The sequence below is a fragment of the Panthera tigris genome, chromosome A1, assembly GCF_018350195.1.
Source record: "Panthera tigris isolate Pti1 chromosome A1, P.tigris_Pti1_mat1.1, whole genome shotgun sequence".
Taxonomy (NCBI): domain Eukaryota; kingdom Metazoa; phylum Chordata; class Mammalia; order Carnivora; family Felidae; genus Panthera; species Panthera tigris.
Window position 1 is genome coordinate 207,288,985 of NC_056660.1, and position 25,485 is coordinate 207,314,469.

The following is a 25,485-nucleotide window of genomic DNA, read 5'->3' on the forward strand; positions in this document are numbered from 1 at the left end:
GCAGGTGTCCTCAACACGTTGGAGGAGCGGGACACCAGGAAGCCCGTGCTCGGCCAGAGCCCACCTGAGCAGGAGGAGGTGGGAAGATGTGAGCCAGAGCAGCACGAGCCTCAGGTAGGGCCTGAAGGGTGATTTTAATCCACTCGAAGGGGCCTTATGTCTTGCAGACGTTGAGAGCTCGGCTGTTTCATCCCTTCACTTCTAAGTGGAAGCCACTGAACTGCTTCACATTTTTATGGAGAATTCCAAAAACCTAGAAAAGAATCTCAAGCGCCACTGTCTCAATTATCGGTAGTCTCAACTGACATGCCGTACATGTCTTCGAATGCTAACTTTTAAATCTCTTTCCTAGTTCCTTCAAAGGGACCAGATACTTGGAGAGAGTGGAGTTCTGATGGAAAAAACTTAATAATCTATTGGAAGGTAAATGTCCAGTTTTTTTTCCTTAGATATTTAAATGATTATATTATGCTAAACTTGCGTGTGGTACTTGGGTTCTCCAGGAGACTGGATTTCCCAGACTGGCTCTTTGCAGCACTGCTGAGAATCTAACCTGGTACTAAACCCCCCCAGGCCCCTCATCACTACTGAATCACCACGGCCAGTGTGGTGAGGGTCTTCTCTGTCGGATCAGGGCGTTCTTTACTTTGATTTCATGAGGACTGGAAAGGACCTGAGGATTTCGTGAATTCCATCCATGTCTGTCACTTCAGCCAGAAACACCTCAAGAAGCCACAAGTTAGAATCTCAGTTGTGTTGGTGTTACGTTTTTTATCTTGAACATATAGGAAACTTGTTACATATTTCGTGTGTACTTTGTTTCCCTTAAGTAAATTGCATTATTATATGCCACTTAAAATTTTTGCATTTGGGTGGAAAATTAAGCTGTAAAGTTTTGTAAAAATTTTAGATACAGTGTAAATTGCATTATGTTTCCACAGTTTTTCTTTACTAGAGCAACCGTTTTTGTTGCTATACTCTTTATCTGATTTGCAGACATCAAAAACCATTGTTTTCCACATCAGATATTATAAGAACAGTCATATTTGGATTTCTTTAAATAGGGAATTCTGTTGTTGAAAGTAAAACTATTTTTGCAAAAATTTGATGTCAGTACAACTTTGAGTGAAGTAAGTCTGTGCAAGTTCACTCTAAGTTCTGTTGCTTTGTGATGGGCTGTATATGACCCCTCTTACTCATTTTTTTTTTAATGTTTATTTATTTTTGAGAGAAGGGGAAGGGAGAGAGAGGATCCCAAACAGGCTCCCCACTGTCAGTGCAGAGCGAGACACAGGGCTTGATCTCCTGAACTGTGAGATCATGACCTGAGCCAAAATCAAGAGTTGGATGCCCAACCACTGAGCCACCCAGGTGCCCCCCCCTTACTCTTGATTAGAAAAATCCACTGGCTACCCAACAACTGTCTGTCACATTTCATGATAATATAGTAACGATGATACAGTCACTTCAGTATATCACTTCTCAGCCTTTTGGCTAAGATCAAGTGTAGTATCTGTTCTTAACAGTTTAGTATCCGATATGTCCTCTATCTGAGAACAATATAACACATGGATTTTTGGAATCAGAAGACACAATAGGAGCTTGCTCTGTCCATTTCACACATCAGCCTGGTACTACAGAACCGTTACTTCAGGTATAGAGAAAATCTGTAATGTTGTTCAAACTAGACAAATGCTTAACCGAAGCTTAAAAATACTGAAGTGATTGTAACCTTGGTGACTAGGTTGATGGTTCTGCCATTTGTCAAGTACGAGCATATTTGGGTGGAAAATTAAGTTGTTTGGGGTTGAATTTTTTAAATCTGTTTTTAAAAATCTGTGCCAGTGGGATATCCAAGTAGAGTCTAATAGGTGGTGGTTTGATGTAAGGCTCTGGAGTTCGGGGCAGAAATCGGAGCTAAGACACAGCTTTGAGTAGCATGTAACTGGGATCACTCAGGGAGAGCATGCAGGGTGCAGAGAGGCCAAGGATGGACCCCTACGTGAAAACAGCATAAAAGGACCAGCAAAGGAAGAGGATCCAGCAGAGGAGAGTGGGAAGGGTAGATGGGCAGGAAGACCAGATGAAAATAATATAGCAGAAGCCGAGGGAGGGGGTTCTGTGAAAGAGTGAGCAGTCAGCATCATCTGATGAAGCCCACAAATCTTGGGATGATAATGGGTACGGTAGAACAGGTCATCGGAGAGTCACTGGGGACCTGTTGTGGAGCAGTGTTTTCAGCAGAGTTGTTTCTGTTTTTAATGAGAGAGATAGAGAGAGAGACATAGTCTAAGTGGGGAGGAGGGCACAGAGAGAGGAGAGCGAGAATCCCAGGCAGGTTCCGTGCTGTCAGCATAGAGCTTGACGTTGGGCTTGAACTCACAAAAGCACGAGATCATGACCTGAGCCAAGATCAAGGGTTGGACGCTTAACTGACTGAGCCACCCAGGCGCCCCTTCAGCAGAACATTGATACCAAGGTCTGTCTGGATTAGAGGCTTCCATGCGTCATCATATAAATTGGAGCAGTGGTTTTGAAAAGCAGTTTAGCTCCATAAATAAAGAAGTTTGAATGTTTCCTCATGCCCAGTAAGTCTACTTTAGAAATCCACACTAAAGAATTAATCCTAACTATGAAAATGAAAAGTGGCACTGAAAGGTGCACCAAGTATTATCTTAGTATTGTGAAAAATTGGAAACTACTTAAATTTCATTTATTTAAGGAATATTCAGGTCAGCTAGTAAAAATACTACATAAAATATAAAGCCGTTAAAGCGTGTATATTATAGACAAGTATATTATAGAAAGGCAAAAAAAGATAAATTGTATAGAATGATTAAAACAATGTTAAAAAATATACATCTTAGAAAAACAACTTGAAGAAAGTATCAAAATGCAAAAGTATTTAAGAGATAGACATGGGAACATTTTATAGTTTTTTTTTTTTTTTTTTTTTTTACTTTTGTATAATTTCCAAATTTTCTGGTGATGAGCATGTACTGGTTTGATAAAACAGTAAATATTTTTTAAAAACTGTGATGCCACAGGGGCGCCTGGGTGGCTCAGTCGGTTAAGCGTCCAACTTCAGTTCAGGTCATGATCTCACGGTTTGTGAGTTTGAGCCCCGCGTCGGGCTCTGTGCTGACAGCTTGGAGCCTGGAGCCTGCTTCAGATGCTGTGTCTCCCTCTCTCTGCCCCTCCCCAGCTTTCACTCTCTCTCTCAAAAATAAACATTAAATTTTTTTTTTTTTTACATACAACTATGATGTAGTAATTTTTTTAGGTTTTGTTTATTTATCTCTACACGCACAACCCTGAGGTCAGGAGTCACATGCTCCACTGACTGAGCCAGCCAGGGGTCCCTCATGCCATAATTTTTTACATTTTGCTGGGTAGAGCAGTCATTCTTACTACTTTTTTTGTTTGTGTCTGAAAAATGAGGCTAAATGCTGTTTTGTATTTACTTAATTTTTAAATTTCTGTGTGTTCTTACTGCTTACAGTAAGTATAGTTTTTCTTCAGTATCACCTTCCTGATTTATCCTGGTCTCGTGCCTTTTAAATCTGTGTTTTATACTGTTAACAGCTTCATCTATTCCACTGTTACCTTGTTGTGATTAATGCAGTACCTGGTTTAGACTTGATGGATGGGCGTGCCTCATCACATAGCCATTTTTTGCAGGTTTCTTGACAGAATTTATTTTTCTGTTTTTCATAGCCTTTGCCCATTAACGAAGCTAATGGGAAAATCCTTTCCTATAATGTGTCATGTTCACTAGATGAGGAGACACAGTCCCTTTCTGAGATCCCTGATCCTCAACATAAGGCAGAACTACAACTTGATAAAAACGACTACATCATCAGCGTGGTGGCAAAAAATTCTGTTGGTTCATCGCCACCTTCTAAAATAGCTAGTATGGAAATTCCAAACGGTGAGTACTTAAGATAACATAGTACATAAGAACAGGGAATTAGAGTGAAGCATCCTAAAGGTGTTTGCTCTCATAATGTCAGCTTTCTTCTCCTGTCCCCTGTTGCTGCGGATGCAAAAGGAGGAACAAGCAGATTAATGTCCCGAATTCATTGAGAGACAGCAGTCATCAGTCATTAGTGTTGACTCCAAACATCTACTGATGGATAAAATAATTACTCTACCCAGTTACTTTAGTGCATAATGTTGGAGAGTTATGGTGGTAGATTACTCTTCATAGGAAATGTTTCAACTACTTACTCAAGTACCGTTTTCATTTCTCTCTCCAAGACCATGAGAACTGATGCTGTATTAGCTAGGCTATTTTGCACACTGCCAGGACAAAATTTTTATTTTAAGTGGCCATTTTGTTGGTAATATCTTACCAACAAATGTCTTTATTGTAATAATATATATTACCAATATAAGCTTGAAAAAGTAACTGGGGCAGTTTTGAAATTAACTTAGTGCCTTTTTTTTTTTTTAAGTTTATTTATTTATTTATTTATTTATTTAACGTTTATTTATTTTTGAGACAGGGAGAGACAGAGCATGAATGGGGGAGGGTCAGAGAGAGAGTAAGACACAGAATCTGAAACAGGCTCCAGGCTCTGAGCTGTGAGCACAGAGCCCGACGCGGGGCTCGAACTCACGGACCGTGAGATCATGACCTGAGCCGAAGTCGGACGCTTAACCGACTGAGCCACCCAGGCGCCCCTAAAGTTTATTTTTTGAGAGCAAGAAAGAGAGGGCAGAGGGGCAGAGAGAGGGGAAGAGGGAGAGTCCCAAGTGGGCTCCACATTGTTAGTGCAGAGTCTGACATGGGGCTCGATCTTGCAAACCATGAGGTTGTGACCTGAGCCAAAATCAAGAGGATGCTTAACGGACTGAGCCACCCAGACTCCCCTGCCTTTCTTTAAATACTATGGATTCCCAATGATGTGTCCATTCTTTCTTGGCCGCCTTGATAGCTCTAGACTTGGGAATTTTAAATAGCCACTTCTGCCTCTTTTCCCGGTTGATTCCTCTTTGAGGTCATTCCCTGCTCCCCCACTTTGCTGTCCTGCCTCAATATGGGGTCTCCTATCTGTGCCCACCCACTCCTAAAGGAAGAAAAGTTGGTCCGGTTGGGGTCCTCTGAGTATCTTTTCAACTCTTGATTGAGGCAGTTTCTTACTGCCTGTAACTTAGCTGGTTCTTTGCTTTGTTTCAGTCGACAATTCAGGGGAATTAGGAAGGACTAGGGGAGGCGCCATACATTTCAGAGACACGCAACACAGAGCCCAGGAAGCAGCACACGCCAGAAAGAGAGGTCTCCAGGTAGCAGTGTGAGCACAAAAAGGAAAGGAAAGAGAGACACACAGAAGAGAACACCAACACTTCTGATGTAGAGTCTGTATTTCATTGCCTTATCATGATAAGCAATAGCTGTGTTGTCTTTTAATTTAAGAACTATATTCCTGCCTTTTCCCTGTGTCCTTCGGAAGGTGGCAGTTTATGGAACTAACAGTGGTCTAGCATCAGCACCTAGAGAGTTAAGAAGAAATCAGTGTGCCTTGAGGATTTCCCAAGATGGCGGCCTTGGGCCTCAGAGCAAGTTTACACTGTGGGGTTTTAATCACATTGGGCCCAAACATGTTAAATCCAAAGTCTTCTGAATTCTAAACCAAATTGCTATCTTTTGTTAGGTAGTAATTGCCTTATGAGCACAATTTTTTTTTTTTCCCCAGAAAACCTTTCTTTGACTTTTTTACTAAACCCTTGAATATAAATCAGTTACAGAAATTATGTCTATTCTCCCATTACTGTGGGAAATTTCGGCCTAACCTACCCAATCCTCACCCCCAACCTTGGGCCTTCCTTATCCCTGGGCCGGGATCTGGCAGGATGGGGAAATAGAACCTCAGCACGGCCCCCTTCCCACCAACCTCTGCATCTCACCCCTCCCTTTGCCCACGCTGGCTGTTCCATCCCACAGCTCTTGATCCCACTGCATTTTAGCAGATTCCCCATTCTTCACACCTTCTCCAGAAACCCCTGCAGCCCCCCGGCGCCCTGACTCCCACCATGGGCCTGAAAGGAAGAGCAGGTCTGCTCCATCCACTCATTCACCGCGTGTCACTGTGCTCCTGCTCTGTGTGCCCCGGGCTGGGGTTGCAGGCACACGCCTCCGCCTGCTGGCATGGGGCTCATGTCCGTAGTGGACGAGGAGAGGAGAGGTTAGGACTGTCCACTCGTGCTCTGCACCTGCCTCCGGCATGCCTGCCCCCTGCCTTGCTGCACCTGTCTAGTGCCCTCACGCCCTCAGCCCCATCCCTCCTGATGCTGACCTTCACATCCCAGCCCTGCTGCGTCACCGTCTATCCTGGGTGCTCTTTATTACTTTCTCCAGCTTCTGAGTTTATCTGTATATACCGGTAATTACTGTTCTACAACAGAAATAACAGAGCGACATTTCTAAACTTTGCTAGAGATTTATCTAGTTTGAGCACTATTTTAAAATTTCTCTACAGTGAAGTAATTTTTCTAACTCCTGCCCGTTTTCATGAGATATACCGTATGTTATTGTTTTTAATACAAGTAAAACATACTTCTTTCTTGTTGAAGATGATCTCAAAGTAGAGCAGGCTGTCGGGATGGGAAATGGAATTCTCCTCACGTGGAATTACGATCCCAGCATGACTTGTGATTATGTTATTAAGTGGTGTAACTCCTCTCGGGCCGAGCCCTGCCTCATGGACTGGAAAAAAGTCCCTTCCAACAGCACTGAAGCTGTAATAGAATCTGGTAAGATGAACTCATACCTCTTAATGCAAGTTCTTAAAATATATTTTTAAACGGCAGTATATGGTGTGACTGGGTATAATGAGTGACCACCCACCCCCCCCCCCCACCACCACCACCACTGTGAATTGGTGTGACTTTTCTGGAAAGTGTTTTGTAGTCATATGTGTGTGAAATGGTTCATATCTTTCGATCTAGTAGTTACTTGTTTGAGAATTTATTCCAAGAAATAATCAGAGTGACATCGGATAACATGTAAGAATGTTCACCACAGTAGTATTTAAAAACATAAAAATTGAAAACCCAAACAGCAAATAGGAGAATGAGTAAATTACAGTACATCTAGAAAGTGGAATGTTAACGCCAAAGATTGTGTCAAATATGTAACACCATGGACAAATGCTCCTGAAGAAAAAAGACTGGAACCCTAAGTAGTATGGTCTCACTCATTGTGTGCTCAGGGCGCAGGCTGCAGGGTTAGGCAGAGCCGAGAACAAAGGGCTCGCAGCCATCACTGCTGGTGTAGGGCATGGGGGCATCCGTGTGGCAAGGGGCGTGGTGCGTGCATGTTTTGGGGGGCCGTTCCCAGTGACTGTTGACGAGCCGTGAGTCCAACCAGGTGAGCTGCTTTAGATATGAGCAGTCTCAAGTTCAGCCATGAGGGGTGTGTGGTAACCTGCAGGCTAAGCCAGCCCTATCCTTGGTAATTACAGCCCCCTTCCCACTATCATTGTTCCTTCTGAGTGGCTGATGAGTGTTTTGTGCCTCTGCCCTCGGGAATTGTGGAACCTGTAGCTCAGTGGTCGTGGTGCTTCTCAAGGTCATTCCGTTGCCGTGGTTCTCCCTCACATGGGCACAAGGCTCAGGAGAGCAAGCAGCTGCTGATTCTTATCTTGCAGAGAACCAGGGCTACCTGCCTGCCCTTTTCACTGTCAAATGGTGAAAATGAGTCCCGCCCACTAGATTACTCCAAGTCGGTTGAGATTAGTTGCCACTTCTTGAAATATGCAGTGGTTCCCTTCATCCTTTCTTAGAGCATACCTCCCTCATCAGAGTGCCCAGCTCACACCAGCTCCTCCCCCCACGGAGCTGCCTGAGCCTCCCACAGTCCTGGCACACCCCACCGGAGCTCTCGTCCCTCTTCCAGCCTTCTCGCTTGGGCTTTGAGAATGACTGGGTGGACTAGGGCAGGCTTGGTGGTGTGGAAAGGGGTCTCCTTGGATAGCGTGTGACCTGTAGGGTGACAGGGCCAGCCTCCCGTGCCAAGGCAGGTGAGCAAAGGCCCTGCGGTGTGGTTGAGAGAACAAAGGCTCTGAGAAGTAGGTGGCTTGGCCCAACGTCACAAAACTGGTGTGGGATAGCACCAGGATTCACATTCAGAGCTGTTCCAAGCCTCAGGAGGCCAGGAGTTGTCTCCATTATGTATGGTTGCTGGGAGGCACTTCTCTTGTCCCCTTTATGTACTCACTCCACTATCCTCTCTATCTTATGACCTCAAAACATGGAACCCCACTCGGGCTCTTTTTCTTCTTAAGGCGCTGGAACCCTATAGAATACTGATACACATAATTGTAACATAACGCTGGGTGCATGCAGATTACAATAACCTCAGGTACACCTGTCTCGAAAGAAAAAAGTTGCAGAATGATTGTAGAGGTTGATCCATCTCTCCTTTGAGCTTGTAGACCCACTGGTCTTCCTTGGGCATGTAGCTGGAGATCTGGTGCTCTCACCACACCAGAATTTCCCCCCAAGCAGTATCGTCTCCCTAGACCACCACTGGTGAGCTCCTGATTGCCCTTTAAGGCCCTGTTCACATGTCACTTCTTGGTGGATTTTCGTGATATTCTTAAATTCATTTGGTCATTGAAGGTGCCAAAGCCTATGATAGACCCCTGTGGTCTAGCACATTGTGTCATGATTACCCCATTCGTCTGTCCCCTCACCATGCTGCCAGCCTCTCTAGGCCATGGGCCATACTGTGTCCGCCCATTCCCAACATTTCTCACGTTGCATGGTAGTGAGGAGGTATTTTAAAAGGGATTTTTTTAACTGAAGTTAAGAAGCTTCTCTTGCATGTCTTGTGAAGTTAATAACTCAAGGGCACTGAATGGTAATGCTACAAAGAGAGGCTGACTCTATGGCCAGGTCCTTCCACCCTGCAGCGTCAAGGGAGGGCGGAAATGTCAGTGTCTGCTTTTGGGAGCAAGGAGGGAGAGAGAACACTGGCCAGGGAAGGGCTTCCAGGGGCTTGATGGGGACCTGCGACTTGCTAGTAAACTGACCCTGGACCAGATCCTGGGGAGAAGTCTTCATTGCTTGATTTTAAGAAACAAAATGCAAGTTTTGATCACTGTTCTTTCCCTTCAAGGTCATGTCATATTATAATACTGTTCATTACAACAGAAGCGAATTTGTTTAATTTTTCTTCGGTCACTTTTCACTTTGTCAGTTTTGAAAATACAGATGTATTGTTTTAGAAGAAGAAAACATCTGTTTAAAATTAGCTTTGGAAATTTCAGAATAAGTTAGCATAAATTGGATATTTCTAAAATAGATGTCCATAGTAATATGTACTTATTAAAGTTAATTGTGTTCACCCTGTAGATCAGTTTCGACCGGGTGTAAGATACAATTTTTTTCTGTATGGGTGCAGAAATCAAGGATATCAGTTACTGCGTTCTATAATCGGATATATAGAAGAATTGGGTAAGTTACGTGGGTAAGATTTCTTAGAGTTCAAGGTAATGTGAAAAAATGGAAATCAATTGCAAGAGTGAATTCTATAAATAGATTAAATGGAGATACTTAGCTCACGGAAGGAAAAATAATTCATTTGATGAATTTAAAATCGTGATTACTCCATCTTCATTTCTCTAATGTTTATATTTCACAATTTCACCATTAAGAAAACCAGATCTTCATTTCGATGTCAAAGATACTTAATTTGCACTTAAACGCATTTAAAACACCATTAGCTTCGAGACCGTCTGTTGGAGTGACCGCTTACAGACTTGGCCCAGGACGCTTCCCTGGGTGTGTGTGTCCTGGGTTCCACCTGTGTGTCTAGTTATTAGCGTACAAGCTTCACAGGAAAAACACTTGTGATAGAATTTCTGAAATTTTACGACTCAGTAAAGAATGAAGTTCTAAGTCCAAATGCAGTTATTTTTGAGGATAGAAATTTCATGAAATGTTGATGTCTTGCTCCGTATCAGTAAATCCTCCCTTAACTATCCACTTTTTCCCTTTTACAGCTCCAATTGTTGCCCCAAATTTTACTGTCGAGGACACATCTGCAGATTCAATATTAGTAAGATGGGAAGATATTCCTGTGGAAGAGCTTAGAGGCTTTTTAAGAGGATATTTATTTTACTTTGAAAAAGGAGAGAGAGACACATCTAAGATCAGGGGTTTGGAATCAGGTAAGTAAATTACCTGATTGTGAGTATAGCAAGAACAGTACTTCCTAGAAGTTCTCATTAACCACAGAAAAAAAAAAAAAAAAAAAGAAAGAAAAGAAAAAGAAATTCTGCTGAGCAACTTAATACTTGTTTCCAAAACTGACTGAAAAATAGGTAAATGAAAAATGTATGAATATGAGAATTTTAGGATTTTAGTGTGTGATAAAAGGCACGTACCACCGTTCATTTAAATTATTCTGCAGCCCTTGGTAATAAGCCCCATAGGACAGGGAGACCATCTCTTTCTAGTCTTGTATGATGCATAACATAGCCTCTTACATAGCATCTGTAATTATAATGAGGAGAAAAGCTCAGGAACCCAAAGAATGGCTCTGGAGCGTCTGCTGTTCTGTGACAAAGAGCCACCCGTGCAGTTCACCGGGGCCTTAATGAGCTGGCCAGCTTAACTGACTTGACTGGGGACATGTGTATCCATTAGATCCTAAAAAGTACAGTCAGTCCTCGACAGTTGGTAAGCGTGTGTCCAAAGACCTTAGAGAATTTTCAAATTTACAAATACAGAGATGTTTGCGCAGACCTCTGGCTTCTCCCTAAATTATATTTCTGTTGGGAGTCAGATGATTCCTGTTCATAGCCACATAACACAAGCATATCATCTTTTCAGTTTGAGAGCTTTCATTTCCCTTAATGACCTCTCCTCAGAAAGAAACCATTTTAATTATTTAATGCCTGTCCAGCAAGTAGAGAACAACAGTGCTGGATGGAGACGCTGACCAGGCATTAGCTAGGTTACTTCCCAGAGCAGCTGCATTCCATGGGTACCTCCCCCACATCACTGAGGTCTGCATTTCCTGAACCTTCCACTGCCTGTGAACGAGAAAAATCCTAAACACAAAGTTCTACAAACATCCAGAGTCTAGTGAAACTTTTCTTAAATGCTCAGAAATTTTACACTTGGATCAGCTAAAATTCTAGCATATGGACTTCCATTTAGAGGTGGTGGATTCGTCACTGAAAGAAGAAAACAAAGGCAACTGGACAGGCGAGAGTACACCAGCTGTGGATGTTTGGGAGCTGATGGGCGTGGGGCACATGACCTAGAGAAGTGGAGCTCCATGAAATCCAGGTGGACGTTCAGGCTTCAGTGAGAAATAATTTCACTCATTGTAGGGGCCAGAGTTGGAGACAGATGGTTAGGATGGATATGGGCTGAGCAGTGAGGGTGATTGAAAGTCTGCAAGAAGCAGTTAGAACCCCCAAGTCCCGCACCGACTTCATGTAGTGAACATGAGTGCTCTCTCCTCTGCCTGAAGACAAGGGGTTTATTCTTTGGAGAAACTGAGCCAGAGAGCCTCCAGAGAGGGGAACATGACAGGAAGCAGTGTCTGAAGCACCCTGCCTTCTCCTTCCTCTAATAGGAAGCTAATGGGACATCTTCAGCTAGGCCTGTTTCCTTGGACGAGATTAGAGGATCTTTCTTTGGAGAAAGTACATGGTTCCTGAGGAATGACACAAAAGGCGCTGATATTGGGGGGCTGTCCCAGTGAAAGGCTGGAAATTGACCTGGTCATTTCCCACCAGTGATGAGCGATGCCCCCCAACCAGTAAGCGCCACCAATTCACAGTGACCTTCCAGAGGCTCACTCTTAACCATGACTAGCAGCCAGGGGTAACCAGATGGTTGAGAAAGATTCTAACATGAGGACAGAAACCGGGAGAAATGAGAGGAAACAGGTTCAGTGTAGGGAAACAAATTTAAAACTATCCTTGTGTGGTTGAGATGCGCTGTATTTATAGAAAGGGCATGATGTTCTAAAAAGGAACAATCAGAAGATAGGTAAGGGTTCATCAAAATTAAAAATGTGATCTAAGAAAATTTTAAAGAATTAAATAGAAGATAGAGGAAAATTGAAAATAGAGAAATTCTTCCCCAAATTAGATGAATGCAGAGGAGAAAACTTTGGAGTAAAACGATTAGGAAGTTGGAGCATCAGAGACATTCACTGTCATGCGAGAGAGAAGAGGGAAGTAGAAGGAAATTGCCAAAGAAGGAGCATAAGACCATTTTCCAGAAGTGAAAGACCAGGCTATATAGAGTAAAAGTACACAGATAAATAGAAAAAAAAAATCTACACCAAGGTAGATCGTCATGAATTTCCAGAGCACCTGATAGATAAAGAACAAGTCCTAGAAACAGAGAAAAGTGGCTTGTGTGTGAGGCATCAGGAATGAGAGCGGCCTCGGACTTCTCAACAGTATACCAGATGCCAGAAGATAGCACAGCTATGTGATACTGACTGAAAATTCAAGATACTGACTGAAAATTCAAGATACTGACTGAAAATTTTTCAACCTAGACGTCTATACTCTGTCAATCTTCCAGCCCGTGTGAGAGCAGAGCGAAGGCATTCTCAGACCTGGAGAGCTGCACATCTTTCCTCCCCCATCTTTCCTCAGGGGGCTCTAGAAGAGCCCATCATCCTGAGGAAGCAAGGGGGGCAGGCCCGTCCAGGAGGGTGGGAGCTAGGAAAGCCTCGTGTCTGGAGCAGACACCCTGGGGAGGGGACCCCGGGGGACATAGGGGTTTGGGGGGAGCTGGTCGTGGCCCTGGGATTTTGTTGTTGGGCCACGTGAAAAATTGTGTTGAATATTCACAGGAGGATATGGGAAGAATTAGGAATAAGTACACTAAGCAAATGAGGGCAAAAACACGCAGTTACAACAACAGTAAAACAAGAAAGGAAACATGAGCAGACCAAGCAATTTGTCTTAACAGGAATTCATGTTTCTATGATCCTAGTGATGTACACGCTGGATTTCCCAGACATTTCGATGTGTTTGTGTGAATGACGTGGGATGAGAGGGAGAAGGGGTGTGGAGAACACCAAAGCGTCACCTTCTTTGTAGGACGTGCATACGGAAGGTCAACATCAAATTTATAAATCAAAATCAAATCAGATTTGTAAATCAAAGCACTGCCAGTCTGAGGGTTTTTTTTCAAAATACGGAAGTAAATCCGCAAAGAGGCAGATTGTGTGGTGATTGTCGGTGGCAGGGGAAGGTGCTGGCAGGGAGCTGCTACTTTTTGGCCGTTAGCCATTTAGCACAATTCGGTTTTGCAAACTGTTGTCTTCCGGTATTTTGGTTCAAACTTGAAAATAATGGTTTAGACAGTTCTTCATACTTCTTTTGAAATGATCCAAGGCTTCCTCGCCAGTGACTCGTCCGGCAACCCTGGTGCGCTGCCTCTACCCCGGGTGGTTTGGAGCAAGTGCTCTAGCGAGGCGGGCTCTCCTCCCTCGAGCCTCTCTCTCAGCTCAGGCGGGACCAGCCCCAGGCACCGCGTCCCCCTCCCCAGCAAGTTGCGGTTGTGGTGTGTTCTCATGTCCTTAGGAAGAGAAGAGACTTCTCTTGTTTGTCGGCTATACGCTGGGATTGTCCTAGGGAATGTATGGCAACTTCACTTCCACGGGCAGAGAAACTCAAGCTCAGAGTGGTTTACATAACAGGTCCAGATTCTACGACTACTAACTGGCAGAACTTAGCTGATTCCACAGGCCTTGGTCCTCCCGGTGACCAGCAACCAGTCACTTGAAAGGGATGTGGGTAGAACAAGAGACGAATGACCAGGTGTTTAAAATGGTGTAGAGATCAGGAATAATAATCTTCGCTTTAAAAATAGGTCGTTCTGACATAAAGGTTAAGAATATTACCGACCTCTCCCAGAAGACACTGAGAATTGCCGATCTTCAGGGTAAAACGAGTTACCATCTGGTCCTGCGAGCCTATACAGATGGTGGAATGGGCCCAGAGAAGAGCATGTTTGTGGTGACAAAGGAAAATTGTAAGTTAATTGCTGCTGTTGAGATGCTTTCCACACTTGAGTGCATAACGTTTCTAGCAAGTTTTGTCGCTGTAGGAACCCTCTTCTAAAAAATTTCACGTGTTGCGTGTTTAAAGTGGGTGGCCAGCAGTGTTAAGAGGCCATGGGGATGGCTTCATATTTATTCTTGTCAGTTATCTGGAGCTGTTTCCTCGTGAGTACCTAAGAAATTAAGGAATGAAGGATACCTCTGAAGTCTGGAGTTCTGAATGCATGTTGAATTCAGATAATGGTGACCCACTTTATCCTTTTTTTCCCTAACTATTCTAAATGTGATTTTTAACATATCTAGAGAAGGGTGAAAGAAATATCCTTAAAAAAAAAGGAAAGCCCAGCATTCACAAATTTGAGATGGGGACTGGGGAAGATAGTTTTGACTGTCCGCGGCAAAGAACTTGAGTCGGGGCACGGCGTGTCCTGTAGCCCTGAGGTGGGCTTCACACACTGAGTAAAGCACCATGAGGATACAGTTCTCAGCCAGGGGTGATTTTGCCTCCTGGGGGATACTTGGCGATGTCTGGTGACATTTTCGGATCCCAGAACTGTAGGGTGCTCCTGGGATCACATGGGTGAAGCCCAGGGATTCTGTGGAACTTCCTAGAGCGTGCACGACAGCCTCCTCGCCCGCCCCACACACAGGGAAGAAGAATCGAATGGTCAGTAGCGCTCAGCTGTGCTCTAAAGAATTTTAAGTATTAGTGTAAACATTATCAAAATGCCTAAAGGTCATATTTGAGTAGTTTTTCAATGTCCCTGGAGCTGTGGAATTTTTTTCCCTTTAAATAATCTATCAACTTAAATGTCTTCTGATAGGAATTTATTCTGTACTTCATGCTAAAAATAGTGATGTGAATATATCCAATATTCTCTTTTTAGCTGTGGGATTAATTATTGCCATCCTCATCCCAGTGGCGGTGGCGGTCATTGTGGGAGTGGTAACGAGCATTCTTTGCTATCGGAAACGAGAATGGTAATGGTACCTGCATTTACTCTTGCTGTTGTGTTCTTAAGAGCATGATTGTTTAGTTTATGTGTTAACGGAGAAGTACTTGGCTGCAACTAGTCAGTAAATGTGGATTTAGTCAGAATCAATGTTGGATTTAATAGTAAGCAAGAACATGGCATGTTATTTAAAGGTTTTTAGTCAAGTGAAAGGTAAATTTTTTCCTGCTGTATTTACTAATAATTTTAAGTAAGAGCAGATATACTAAAAAATATTTACAGGCATAAATAGGGCAGTACCTCTATGCAAGATTAATGATTAGGATCCCATTTGTCCTGATGACCTGTTTAGAAACTACCATCATTTATTCATTATTCAACAAATATGAATGACATCTCCCATGTGAAGAGTGAGACAGAGGTGAACTAAATAAGCGTGATCCTTATAGACTTCTATCGTAGTAGGGAAAGGTGGACATTAAACACATAATCATCCAGTAAATGCATGCTTACAAAGTATGAGTGGGTACTAGGAAAGTCACTGGGCATCAGGAGGGGAATAACAGGAACCACGTCACTAGAGATGCCAACCAAGGCTTCCCTATGGGAGTTGCATTTGAGTGGAGTCCCAAAGTGTAAGGAGAGGAGAGAGTTTTCCAGGGAGAGAGAAGAGCTCCTGTGTGGGCCCAGACATTGGAAAGAGCTTGGTCATCTGGAGAAAGTGAGAGGAACTGTGTGTCTGGGTGAAGCTTGAGAGGCAGGAGGTGAGGCGAGGTGGTAAGCTGGGACTCTGTGTGAGAGAGTACATCATGGTCAACTGGCAGGCACTGTCCTGGGCTGGGCTTGGGACAGATGGCTGTGTTCAGGCATAGACAGCCCTCACTGGCATTAAAAATGCCATCATTCATGACAGAGAAGAGAATGTATTCTAATAATCTCGGTTTATAAATTAGCATAGTAATAGTTTAGAACTATAGAATACCCTGTTTTGGTAACCATATTTTCATTACCAAAAATCACATTTTAAAAATGACTTTAATACAAAAGATAACATGAGAGAGTTTATTTATTTTTTATTTTTTTTAACGTTTATTTATTTTTGAGACAGAGAGACAGAGCATGAACGGGGGAGGGTCAGAGAGAGAGGGAGACCCAGAATCCGAAGCAGGCTCCAGGCTCTGAGCGGTCAGCACAGAGCCCGACGCGGGGCTCAAACTCACGGACCGTGAGATCATAACCTGAGCCGAAGTCGGACGCTTAACCGACTGAGCCACGCAGGCGCCCCAACATGAGAGAGTTTAAAAGCTAGAACATTTCATACTTAACATTTAACAAAGTTGTTTTGTTTTTTCCTGCAGGAATTTCAAATACTAAACTTCCTTTTAACAGCTATAAATGTAATATGGCACTGAGAAAATACCCTTTATGTTTGCATTTAGTTTTTGCTCGACATTAATAGCCTTTTCCCCTAATAGCCCAGAACCTGTTATGAGCAGTGGAGAACTGCCTGATGCAAATATGTTCCCACAGCAATGGGCCCTGCTTAATCTAGTTTGCACTGTGGACGTTTGAGTAGATGAGCAGGTCCTCTGTTTCACTTATGATTTGGGAGTACAGTCCCCATTTCAATTCATTGCTTTCTATTTTCAGAAGATGCCGTCGTTCTAAAATAGAAGTACCGCTTGTCTGTTTCAAATAGGAACCTCTCAGTGCATTGTACAGAAAGGTTCATGAATGATCACACGAAAAAGGATCTTGCATTTTTATCTCAGAAGTTCATTAAAGCATCATATAAAATGTCCAAGTAACCCTAGTGATTTACTAACTTATTTGTTGTCTAATTGATCATCTCAATTATTAAATGTACTTAATCATCTTTATTTAAAGGATTAAAGAAACCTTCTACCCTGACATTCCAAATCCAGAAAATTGTAAAGCTTTACAGTTTCAGAAGAGTGTCTGTGAGGTAACCCTTTATTTTCTTACGTTTCTCTTTGAAGTCCTGGCCTCCTCTTTTCAGTCTTTTGTGAAAAGCTTTTAATGTGCAAATATCATTCAACGTCAAGTGTATCAAGCGAAAGAGCAGTGCTTTAACATCTGCTGAACTTCTGAAATTATTAATTTTAACTTGTTTTTACCATGCTCTTTTTTCCATTGCTATTAATAGCAGGGAACATATTGATATGTAAAAAAGTAACTTTGTTCTAGCAGGTACTACAGAATAGTAGAGACAAATTTGTATAAACAGCTGTGAAAAAAATCCCTCCAGTAACGCCCCTTTTTGTAGGAAGGGCATTGTGGCAGCTTTTAGTGCTATTCTTAATCATTGTTTCATAATCTATTTCTAGGGAAACAGCGCTCTCAAAACATTAGAAATGAATCCTTGTACCCCAAATAATGTTGAAGTTCTGGAAACTCGATCAGCAGTTCCTAAAATAGAAGATACAGAAATAATTTCTCCCATAGCCGAGCGCCCAGAAGAGAGCTCTGATGCAGAACCCGAGAACCACGTGGTTGTGTCCTATTGTCCGCCAGTCATCGAGGAAGAAATACCGAACCCGGGAGTGGATGAAGCCGGAGGGACCTCACAAGTCATTTACATCGATGTCCAGTCCATGTATCAGCCTCAGGCAAAACCAGAAGAGGAACAAGAGAGCGACCCCGTCGGGGGGGCAGGCTATAAGCCACAAATGCATCTCCCCATCACTTCTACCGTAGAAGACCTGGCTGCAGACGCTGACTTAGATAAAACTGCAGGTTACAGACCTCAGGCCAATGTAAATGCTTGGAACTTAGTATCTCCAGACTCTCCCAGATCCACAGACAGCAACAGTGAAATTGTCTCTTTTGGAAGTCCCTGCTCCATTAACTCCCGACAATTTTTGATTCCTCCTAAAGATGAAGACTCTCCTAAATCGAATGGAGGAGGGTGGTCCTTTACAAACTTCTTCCAGAACAAACCGAATGACTAACAGTGTCACTCTGTCACTTCAGTCTGCCATCTCAGTAAGCTCTCACTGCTGGTGCTGCCGTGCCAGCACGGGGCATCTTGGAGGGATCCTGTGAAGCGTTGTTAGCAAGGTGGACCTCACTGCGCAAGTTACACTCCAAGTGTTAATGTGCTCTTAACGTAGTCTCATGGCCCAAGTAGGGTAACTCAGAAATCCAGACCATGCAACTCAAGTTTCGGAGCTATCTGTGATTAAAGCCAAAGAATCTCTCGTGCTCCACCTTTGGGGAGCACTTCACGGCTAATCCTGTCCGGTCCCACACATGCAAAACAACTCCCACAGCAGCGCGTTCTGTTCTGTCAGTGGTTTTCTCATACGGATACTTTATGGAATTGCAAGCAGATTTACAGGCACAGGAGAAAAATGTCAAAGTAACAGATGATGTTTATTTGCCTGACACTTGCTCCATTTAGATGAAAACCAAGCACAGATTTCAAAATGGTTAACATCATTCTCTATCCACAGCATTTACGAAAAATTAATATGATTTTTAACGTAGCAACAGCTATTTAGTGTTTTGTTTGATAAAGTATACTGATTTCCGTGCCTACGGTATAATGGTTATCAAACAGTTTTCTCAGGGGTACAAACGTTGAAAATGAGCGTGACACTGACCAGCCCAAATGAGAATCGTGTTCTCTTGCTTTGGGAGGGTTTACAAACCTGTCCCTTATTTTGTAGCTTGCATGCTGACTTCCCTTGTTGCAGTTGGTTGCCCTAATACTTAAAATTGAAATTTCTGAGACTGCAGATCTAAGTTTTTCTAAACATCTGTTTTTTTGCGTGTGACACGGTGCCCGTTTTGTAAGCATGAGCAAATTCAGTATTACTGATAATACAGGTGTGAAAATACAGGATTCCAGGGGTTTCCTGTTTGAGGTGACTACTGGGCAGTCTCGCTGTGTCAGCTATTCTCGTGCAACCCTGATCGGTGTCACTTTCTCCTGAGAAGGCTGTGCCACGGAGCCCCACGCACCCAGGCGGTGATGACCCAGGACACCTCGTAGCAAACGTTCCTCCTGATCAGGCATTTAGGCAGGTTCTGCCTCTGAAATGATTGTGAGTCCAGACTGTTTGATCCAGTCCTCAAAGTTTTAAACCTAAAACTAAAAAGATAATGCTTCCTGTAGGAACAGTTACTCAAGGGCTATTTTGTATGAACTGTCACAAAGTCAGTTTGAATCCGTGGGCACGCCTGCATTAAGGGCACAGCATTTTCTTTGTGAGCTGCCTGTGATCGTGTGTCTTCTCAGCATCCTCTGCCCCCTTTGGTCTTCATAAGTGATGTCTAGGACGAATGTGGTCAGAATGAAAAACTCAAAAGTGTATCTTCTGTTTCCCTCACGCCCACGTTGTCTTGTGTATTTTGTCTTTTGACAGTTAAGGCAAAGTACCTGAAAAATGGAAATCTCTGAATACATCAAAATGTGCCTGGTTTTTTCTTTTTTATCATCCGAGGTTCTGTGATGTATTTGCATATAATGGATCAGTTGTCTTTTTTCCTAGCTCCTAATGTTTCTTTTATAAAAACCATGTCATGGAAAAAAGCCACAGGGTGACAAGGAGCAAAATCCATTTGGGTACTCTATGAATCCTGGCTCTAATTGCTAGAGTTCAGCTAAATTCTTGAGCTTCATGTTATATGGACACGTGGGATGAACTAGAACTAATTATACACACACACAGTATATTAAAACCATGTCATAGCTCCTTGGGAGTTTCAACAGTGAAAAATCTATCAAGCCAGAGCCATCCCTAACAGTTTTCTCTTCTTCTTTATCTTCTTGGGCTCCTTTCCTCAGCTTACACCCCAGACACTCAGACCTGGGGCTGCCTTCGTTTCCCGCCGTGGCTGGTCATTACCGCGCCCCTGCTGCCCGCAACTCATGCCTCGTTCCCCCCTGAAACCAAATGGATCCTGCACTTCATCTCCTTAGGGTAGCATACGTGTTGGCTAAGGTAGACATTTTTTGGTGTGAACTACACCACACCGAGAATGGGAAAAGGCAGGCCAGCAGAAATTGATCTGTGTCATCAGTATATATGCATTATGCATTGCAGCCGTGGCCATGTGGATCCGATGCCCTTTCCAACCTATACACCGACTCATTTGTTCAGCTGACGGGGAATATCACTGGGCTCTTGAGTCCTTTCACCTTGTCCGAGACTTCAGTACTTTTCCTGCATGAAAAAGGTTCAGAGAGCTGCTCGGCTCTGCTCTCCCCTGCCTCTGGGGTTCCATACACAGTGATCACTAGGTTAATGGGAAGCAGAGTAACACTGTTAGTGTGGGTAGGCTCCTGATAAGTTGCCGTGTGCTTCGGAGTATGTGGTGTAGGTGTCAGGCCAAAGGTTCCTTGCCTTTTCCCACGGAATTGAAGACAGCCAGGCCCACTGTGTAAATCCTAAGTTACTACCTCCCACCCACTCCCAACCCCCCAACCTGGGCATATGGGGGTGGCCTCAACACGGGGAGAGAGAGGGGAGGGGTGGAGAGAGAAGATGCCCTTTGTCACACATCCAGTTGTTTGTGGCACTGGAGACCCTGGTAAATGTGCACTGTCCGTCAATGCTGGGACCATGCTCCAGTGTGAAAAGCAGTTTCGTAGGGGTCCTGCTCTGTCCAGTCATGGTAGCGCCTCTGCCTGGGGCAGGGGAGACTAGAATTGTTCTCTCCAGCCCTTCCTGACTGGGAGAGTAATTGGGAAATCCCTCTTTCCTCAACTAAGGCCTAGTCATTGCTTAGAACATTCTACATACCTGAACTACAGTTATGCCCCACCACGTCTGTTTAATAGTACTGTGTATTAGGACGCACTTTCATATCTCTTACAAGCCAGTTCACTTAGTAGCCAATTTCAGATCAAGTTTCCCTTGTGAGAAATGGAGATTCTGGTGGTCATTATGGCTGCCTTTCTCTTGTGAGTGGCCCTCCTAGACATAAATGGACAACATTTAGCATAAAACAACATTTAGCATAAAAATATTCTTAGAAGACGTAGCTAGTATTTTGACATTAGCTAGAGCTTGTACATTATGGACTGTGTGGATTAATCTCCACGTAGAGTTGCAGTCATCAGTGTGTTGAACTGTAGAAGCCTGGATTTGAGATTGTGGCCCTGGGTATCTGGATAGTTGTGTGTTTATGTGCTTAGGTGACAGAGGTGCTCTGTTCTGCAGCTGAGACTCAGAAGCAGCCATTCGTGGAACAAGTTAAGGGCGGAAGTGTCAGCCTCGTCTTCCATACCAGCATAACCTTCATGGCCCGTGGGTCTGAAGAATTTAGACACCCAGTACTGTCGCACTCTCAGAAACTGGTGAAAGTCACACTGTTAAAACTTGATGCAACTTGGATTCTTGCTGGAAGTTATTAGTCCTGTAATTCTTAGTGGTTTTCATGTTGTCCACGTTTAGGAACATTACAGCCCTTTCTGTGTTTGAATAACTAGATTTAGGTTAGTGCAAAAAGAATTTGAAATCAATTTTACGGTCTTTTGAAATTGAAGTACTCCCTAACATTCGACATGCAGAAAATGTTAGCTTAAAGCTTTCTACTGCTCAGGCACATAATCTGATAAGACTTTTTTTTTTTTTTTCTATTTACGCTAAAGTAATTTTTACTGTTATCTGTTTCGAACCATTTAAAAATTTGCATATCTTTTATAAAATGTCTTTTTTTTTCTTATTCCTTATCTAAAATTAAGCATCTCAGAAGTCAAATGTGAAATCATTAACTATTTACAAAGACTAGGTACATAGTGGGAGTTCAATGAGTAATTGTTTATCGAGGCCCCTTCCAGAACGTGCAGAATAAGCAGTTTTCCTGAAGGGTGGTATGTATCAGGATCTAGCTTGTGTGGATCTAAGACTATCGGCTGAAAGATTCAGATCTACTCGCGAAGTAGCTCCAGTTTCAACGAAAACTTGGGAAAGACTCCTGCAAAAGCATCACTGTCTTATTCCTTACATCTTATTCCCTCCCTCATGAGTATTCGTAGTGTCTTTTTATTTGATGGCTACAAAACTTGGGACCTGTTTGTGCCAACCAGCATGTGTTCTAGCGAACCAACACTACACTGATGTGTGAGCTTAACCGATTAATATAAGCACTCACTCATTTTCTGGATAAACTCTTTCTTCAAAGCGTTTATTTTAAACTGGCACTTCCCGCCAAAACAAAATTCCATGGTACCGTGCCCATCCATCTTACTTTTTATATCCAGAAGAAAATTTTTCACAGAAGGAAAAGATTTTCTAAACTTACTGTAAATGCATCTTTTAGATATGACCTTAGAATATCATTGGAAAGCACTTGGTTTAAATTTGCTCCATTTATGTCTTCATGGATTATGTACCAGGGCTATTAATATTTAAACTTATTTCAGTACGGTCGTGAGATTTTTATTTCTTTTCAGTTTGAGCTTTTGTCTATTACATGATCATATTCATGCCAGTTATAATACAAATGAGCTATTTTTAATGCCCATATGGAGGATCAAGGACATTAAGTTCATGTGTCAGGCTTTATCGTGTGTGGTAAAATTCCAGGGGATGTGATTTGATCTGGAATATATCCAAATTCTTACAATTGTGATACTGAATTCTGAAAGGTTTCTGTTGCTTTTAATCCTGGGTAGTGCTTATTTCTCCCTCTATTAAGAATGTTCATATTTTGGATTATAAGTGTCTAAGTTATAGACAGAATTCACCTATGTAAGACATAACTGCAACATTTTAATGAAAATTAAAAGTGTTTTAAGAGGGAAAACTTCTGAATGTTTTTATGTACAAGTGCCTAGCTGAAGAACCATAGAAACAGGAAGTTCAAAATCTCTTAAATATGGAAACTATACTGATTGAATATTAACCGAATACAAAACAGTAATAACATAGTACTTTTTGATGGCTATAAGTTAAAAGATGTGGGTGGGGGAAGTGAATATTTAATTGATAAGAAAATTAATTTGTGTTACATAAATCTTCTGAGATTGGGTAGCCAGTCATAATTTTAAAAAGCCCAAATAACTAACACCATAGACCTTATGCTGTCCTTAAGCCAAAAATACTTTGTATACCTGGTTGAATGGCTTATTTAAATGTATTGAAGTTCCTTATACATTTAAAATGTACTTCCCTTCATAATTATTCCATTTTAAAAAGGGGTAACTTTCAATTTCTGAACTTACTATTTCTCCTAAGCATTCCATTATAAGAGCTCAGAAAGATTTCTAGGTGGTATATAAAATTTTCATTGAAACATGGACAAGCTAAACTGTTAGGTTTAACATTAGTATTTTTGTAATTGAGCATAGAAAAAACAATAGTAATTAATGATCTTCATAAGACATTTTTCAAATATTCTGCCCCCAATTTGATTCCAAAACTTTTTGGATGTTTATGATATACTCATCTATTTAATTTTTTCCTTCCAACATAATGCTTTGGGAAAGTGTGAATATGTTATGAATAGTTGAAGACAACACACAAGAAAAAACCCTGTTCGGTTTGTTGTTGTGGAAGGGTGGGTATTCTAAGATACCATGGGCTTTGTTTCTCCTGTTATTTTCTCAGAAAGGAGCGTGGCTTTTTCTTACATACATTTCAATTCAGAGTTGCTTGAAAAAGATTGGCCTGGATAGAAAGACATCCAAAATTTGAGATAGAACCACCTTAAAAACAGGTCCAAAGGTGGTAAAAGTCACTTAGAAACTTAACTATCCTAAAGGAATGTGTTGCCTTTTCTTCTCTTTCATTAGTTGGCCAGAAGTCAGAGGTCCTCTTCATAACATTAGGAAATTGCCATTTTTTTACTTTCAAAATTGCATTGTAGTGAATTACTGTTTACAAAATACACATACTGTGAACAGATATAACTTTTTGTTTTTTATAAGGTTGTTTGTAGAGTGAGTGTTTTTTTTTTTTAAGGGTTCTGTGTTAAATATTTTCAGTTTTTAAAATAAATACTAGTAACTGTTTACTAATTTTTGTTTGGTCAGGTGTGTGCAGATGTAGCGGAAAGATAGGGAGAAATCCAATCCAACACTGTTCCTGTATTCATTTCTTAAAATGTCACCACTACAGACTTAAAAACAACAACAACAAAAAACCCGAGCTATAATTTGTGATAATCTGTACCTAAAATCATACTTAATCATATAAGGAAACATCTAAATACTCATGTAGAGGAAGCAAGCTACAGATTGCAGTATATTTGTGTGATTCAGTCTGATTCACAGAATTCCGAGTTCAAAATGGAATAAAACAACTCCACTTAACAGAGATGACAACTGAAGTATTTTCTGCCTTGTGAAAATGTGGAGATTATGTTGCTGTTAGAATGGAAAATTTGAACATTTTATATCCTCGTATAATTTCAGAATTTAGTTTCCATATCTTTTGGAGAACATGGTTATATCAAGAACATAGAATATAAGTAACCTATTACTAAGACACCTTAAATGTAAAACTAGTATGCTTGGCTGTTAACTCTAAAGATGTTACTTATGTTTGTTTTTAAAATGTGCATGTATTTAACAATTTTATCATAGTATTGTCATGGAAAAGAATAAATATATTTTCTTACAACTTACGCAGACGAATTTGGGCATTACTGTTTTTTTGTTTTTTTTTCCCCTCCTGTCTTAAGCACTTAGGAAAAATACCTTCTGCTTTAATACTTCTGTTAATTCTGATAAGAATTACACTGGTTTACGAAGCAATAACATAGGGCTATCTATACATTTTTAATATTTTAATACATTGCTATGCCATTGAGATAATCATCTATATCTTCCACTAAATCTATAATCTATGTACCAGAAATGTTAGCATAAAAATATCCAAAAAGTGGGACTCCAACATTATAAAACAACACTGGTCCTTAAAAGTATGTTTCTAATTTCCTCCCTTTGAAGACCAACATTTCTGGAGCTTCTAGGAATATATCAAAATTAGTTTTATCTCAAGTTACCGAATTTGGAAATCCAGTCGTTGCTTCAGCAAAACCTCAGTAATTTTCAAGTATGAAGTGATCTTAAGGAGAATTTCATAAGGGGGAGAAATTAAGTCTTTGGTCCTGTGTAGCCTGTGCTTTACCCAGAGTAACAACTGAAATATGAATGGGCAACAATTTAACCTGAAGAAACTGTGAACTAATTTTGAATTAGTTGTGAAACACGTGTTAGTGTTTAAGCCCTAGGAGAGCGTGTACATGTGGTCTGTCCTCCAGGGAGATGTCCATGCATAACTTGGTTCCCAGATGGGTGAATTCTTGAGCCAAAATATATAGCCCCATCAACCGTAGGGACTTTGAAAAGGTCAAAAAGAGAGGAACGACGTATTAGGGAAAGAAAAGTAGAGATGTGTGAACTTGTTTTTAATGTATTCAACATCACTAAAAATGTTAGTTTACAAACCCCAGTTCTTTACAAAAGAGCTGTGTAAAAGTTAGTTTTGAATGGCCTATGAAGTT

General features: G+C 41.8%; 1 protein-coding gene and 1 non-coding gene across 2 annotated transcripts in view; both read left to right on the plus strand.

Annotated features, from left to right (window-relative positions):
• The window catches only part of LIFR (LIF receptor subunit alpha), a 78,471-nt gene extending 53,868 nt beyond the window's left edge, over positions 1–24,603 (plus strand). Inside the window, exons 12-20 of the mRNA XM_042996258.1 lie at positions 353–423; positions 3,718–3,931; positions 6,577–6,756; positions 9,361–9,462; positions 10,011–10,178; positions 13,861–14,022; positions 14,938–15,031; positions 16,891–16,969; positions 17,352–24,603. Coding sequence (XP_042852192.1) covers positions 353–423; positions 3,718–3,931; positions 6,577–6,756; positions 9,361–9,462; positions 10,011–10,178; positions 13,861–14,022; positions 14,938–15,031; positions 16,891–16,969; positions 17,352–17,975 — 1,694 coding nt within the window. The 3' untranslated portion in view covers positions 17,976–24,603. The remainder of the gene's footprint in view (positions 1–352; positions 424–3,717; positions 3,932–6,576; positions 6,757–9,360; positions 9,463–10,010; positions 10,179–13,860; positions 14,023–14,937; positions 15,032–16,890; positions 16,970–17,351) is intronic.
• LOC122232418 lies at positions 1,475–1,670 on the plus strand. The gene has a single exon (XR_006209763.1). It is a non-coding gene; the product is annotated as a U2 spliceosomal RNA (small nuclear RNA).
• Positions 24,604–25,485: the final 882 nt, after the last annotated feature.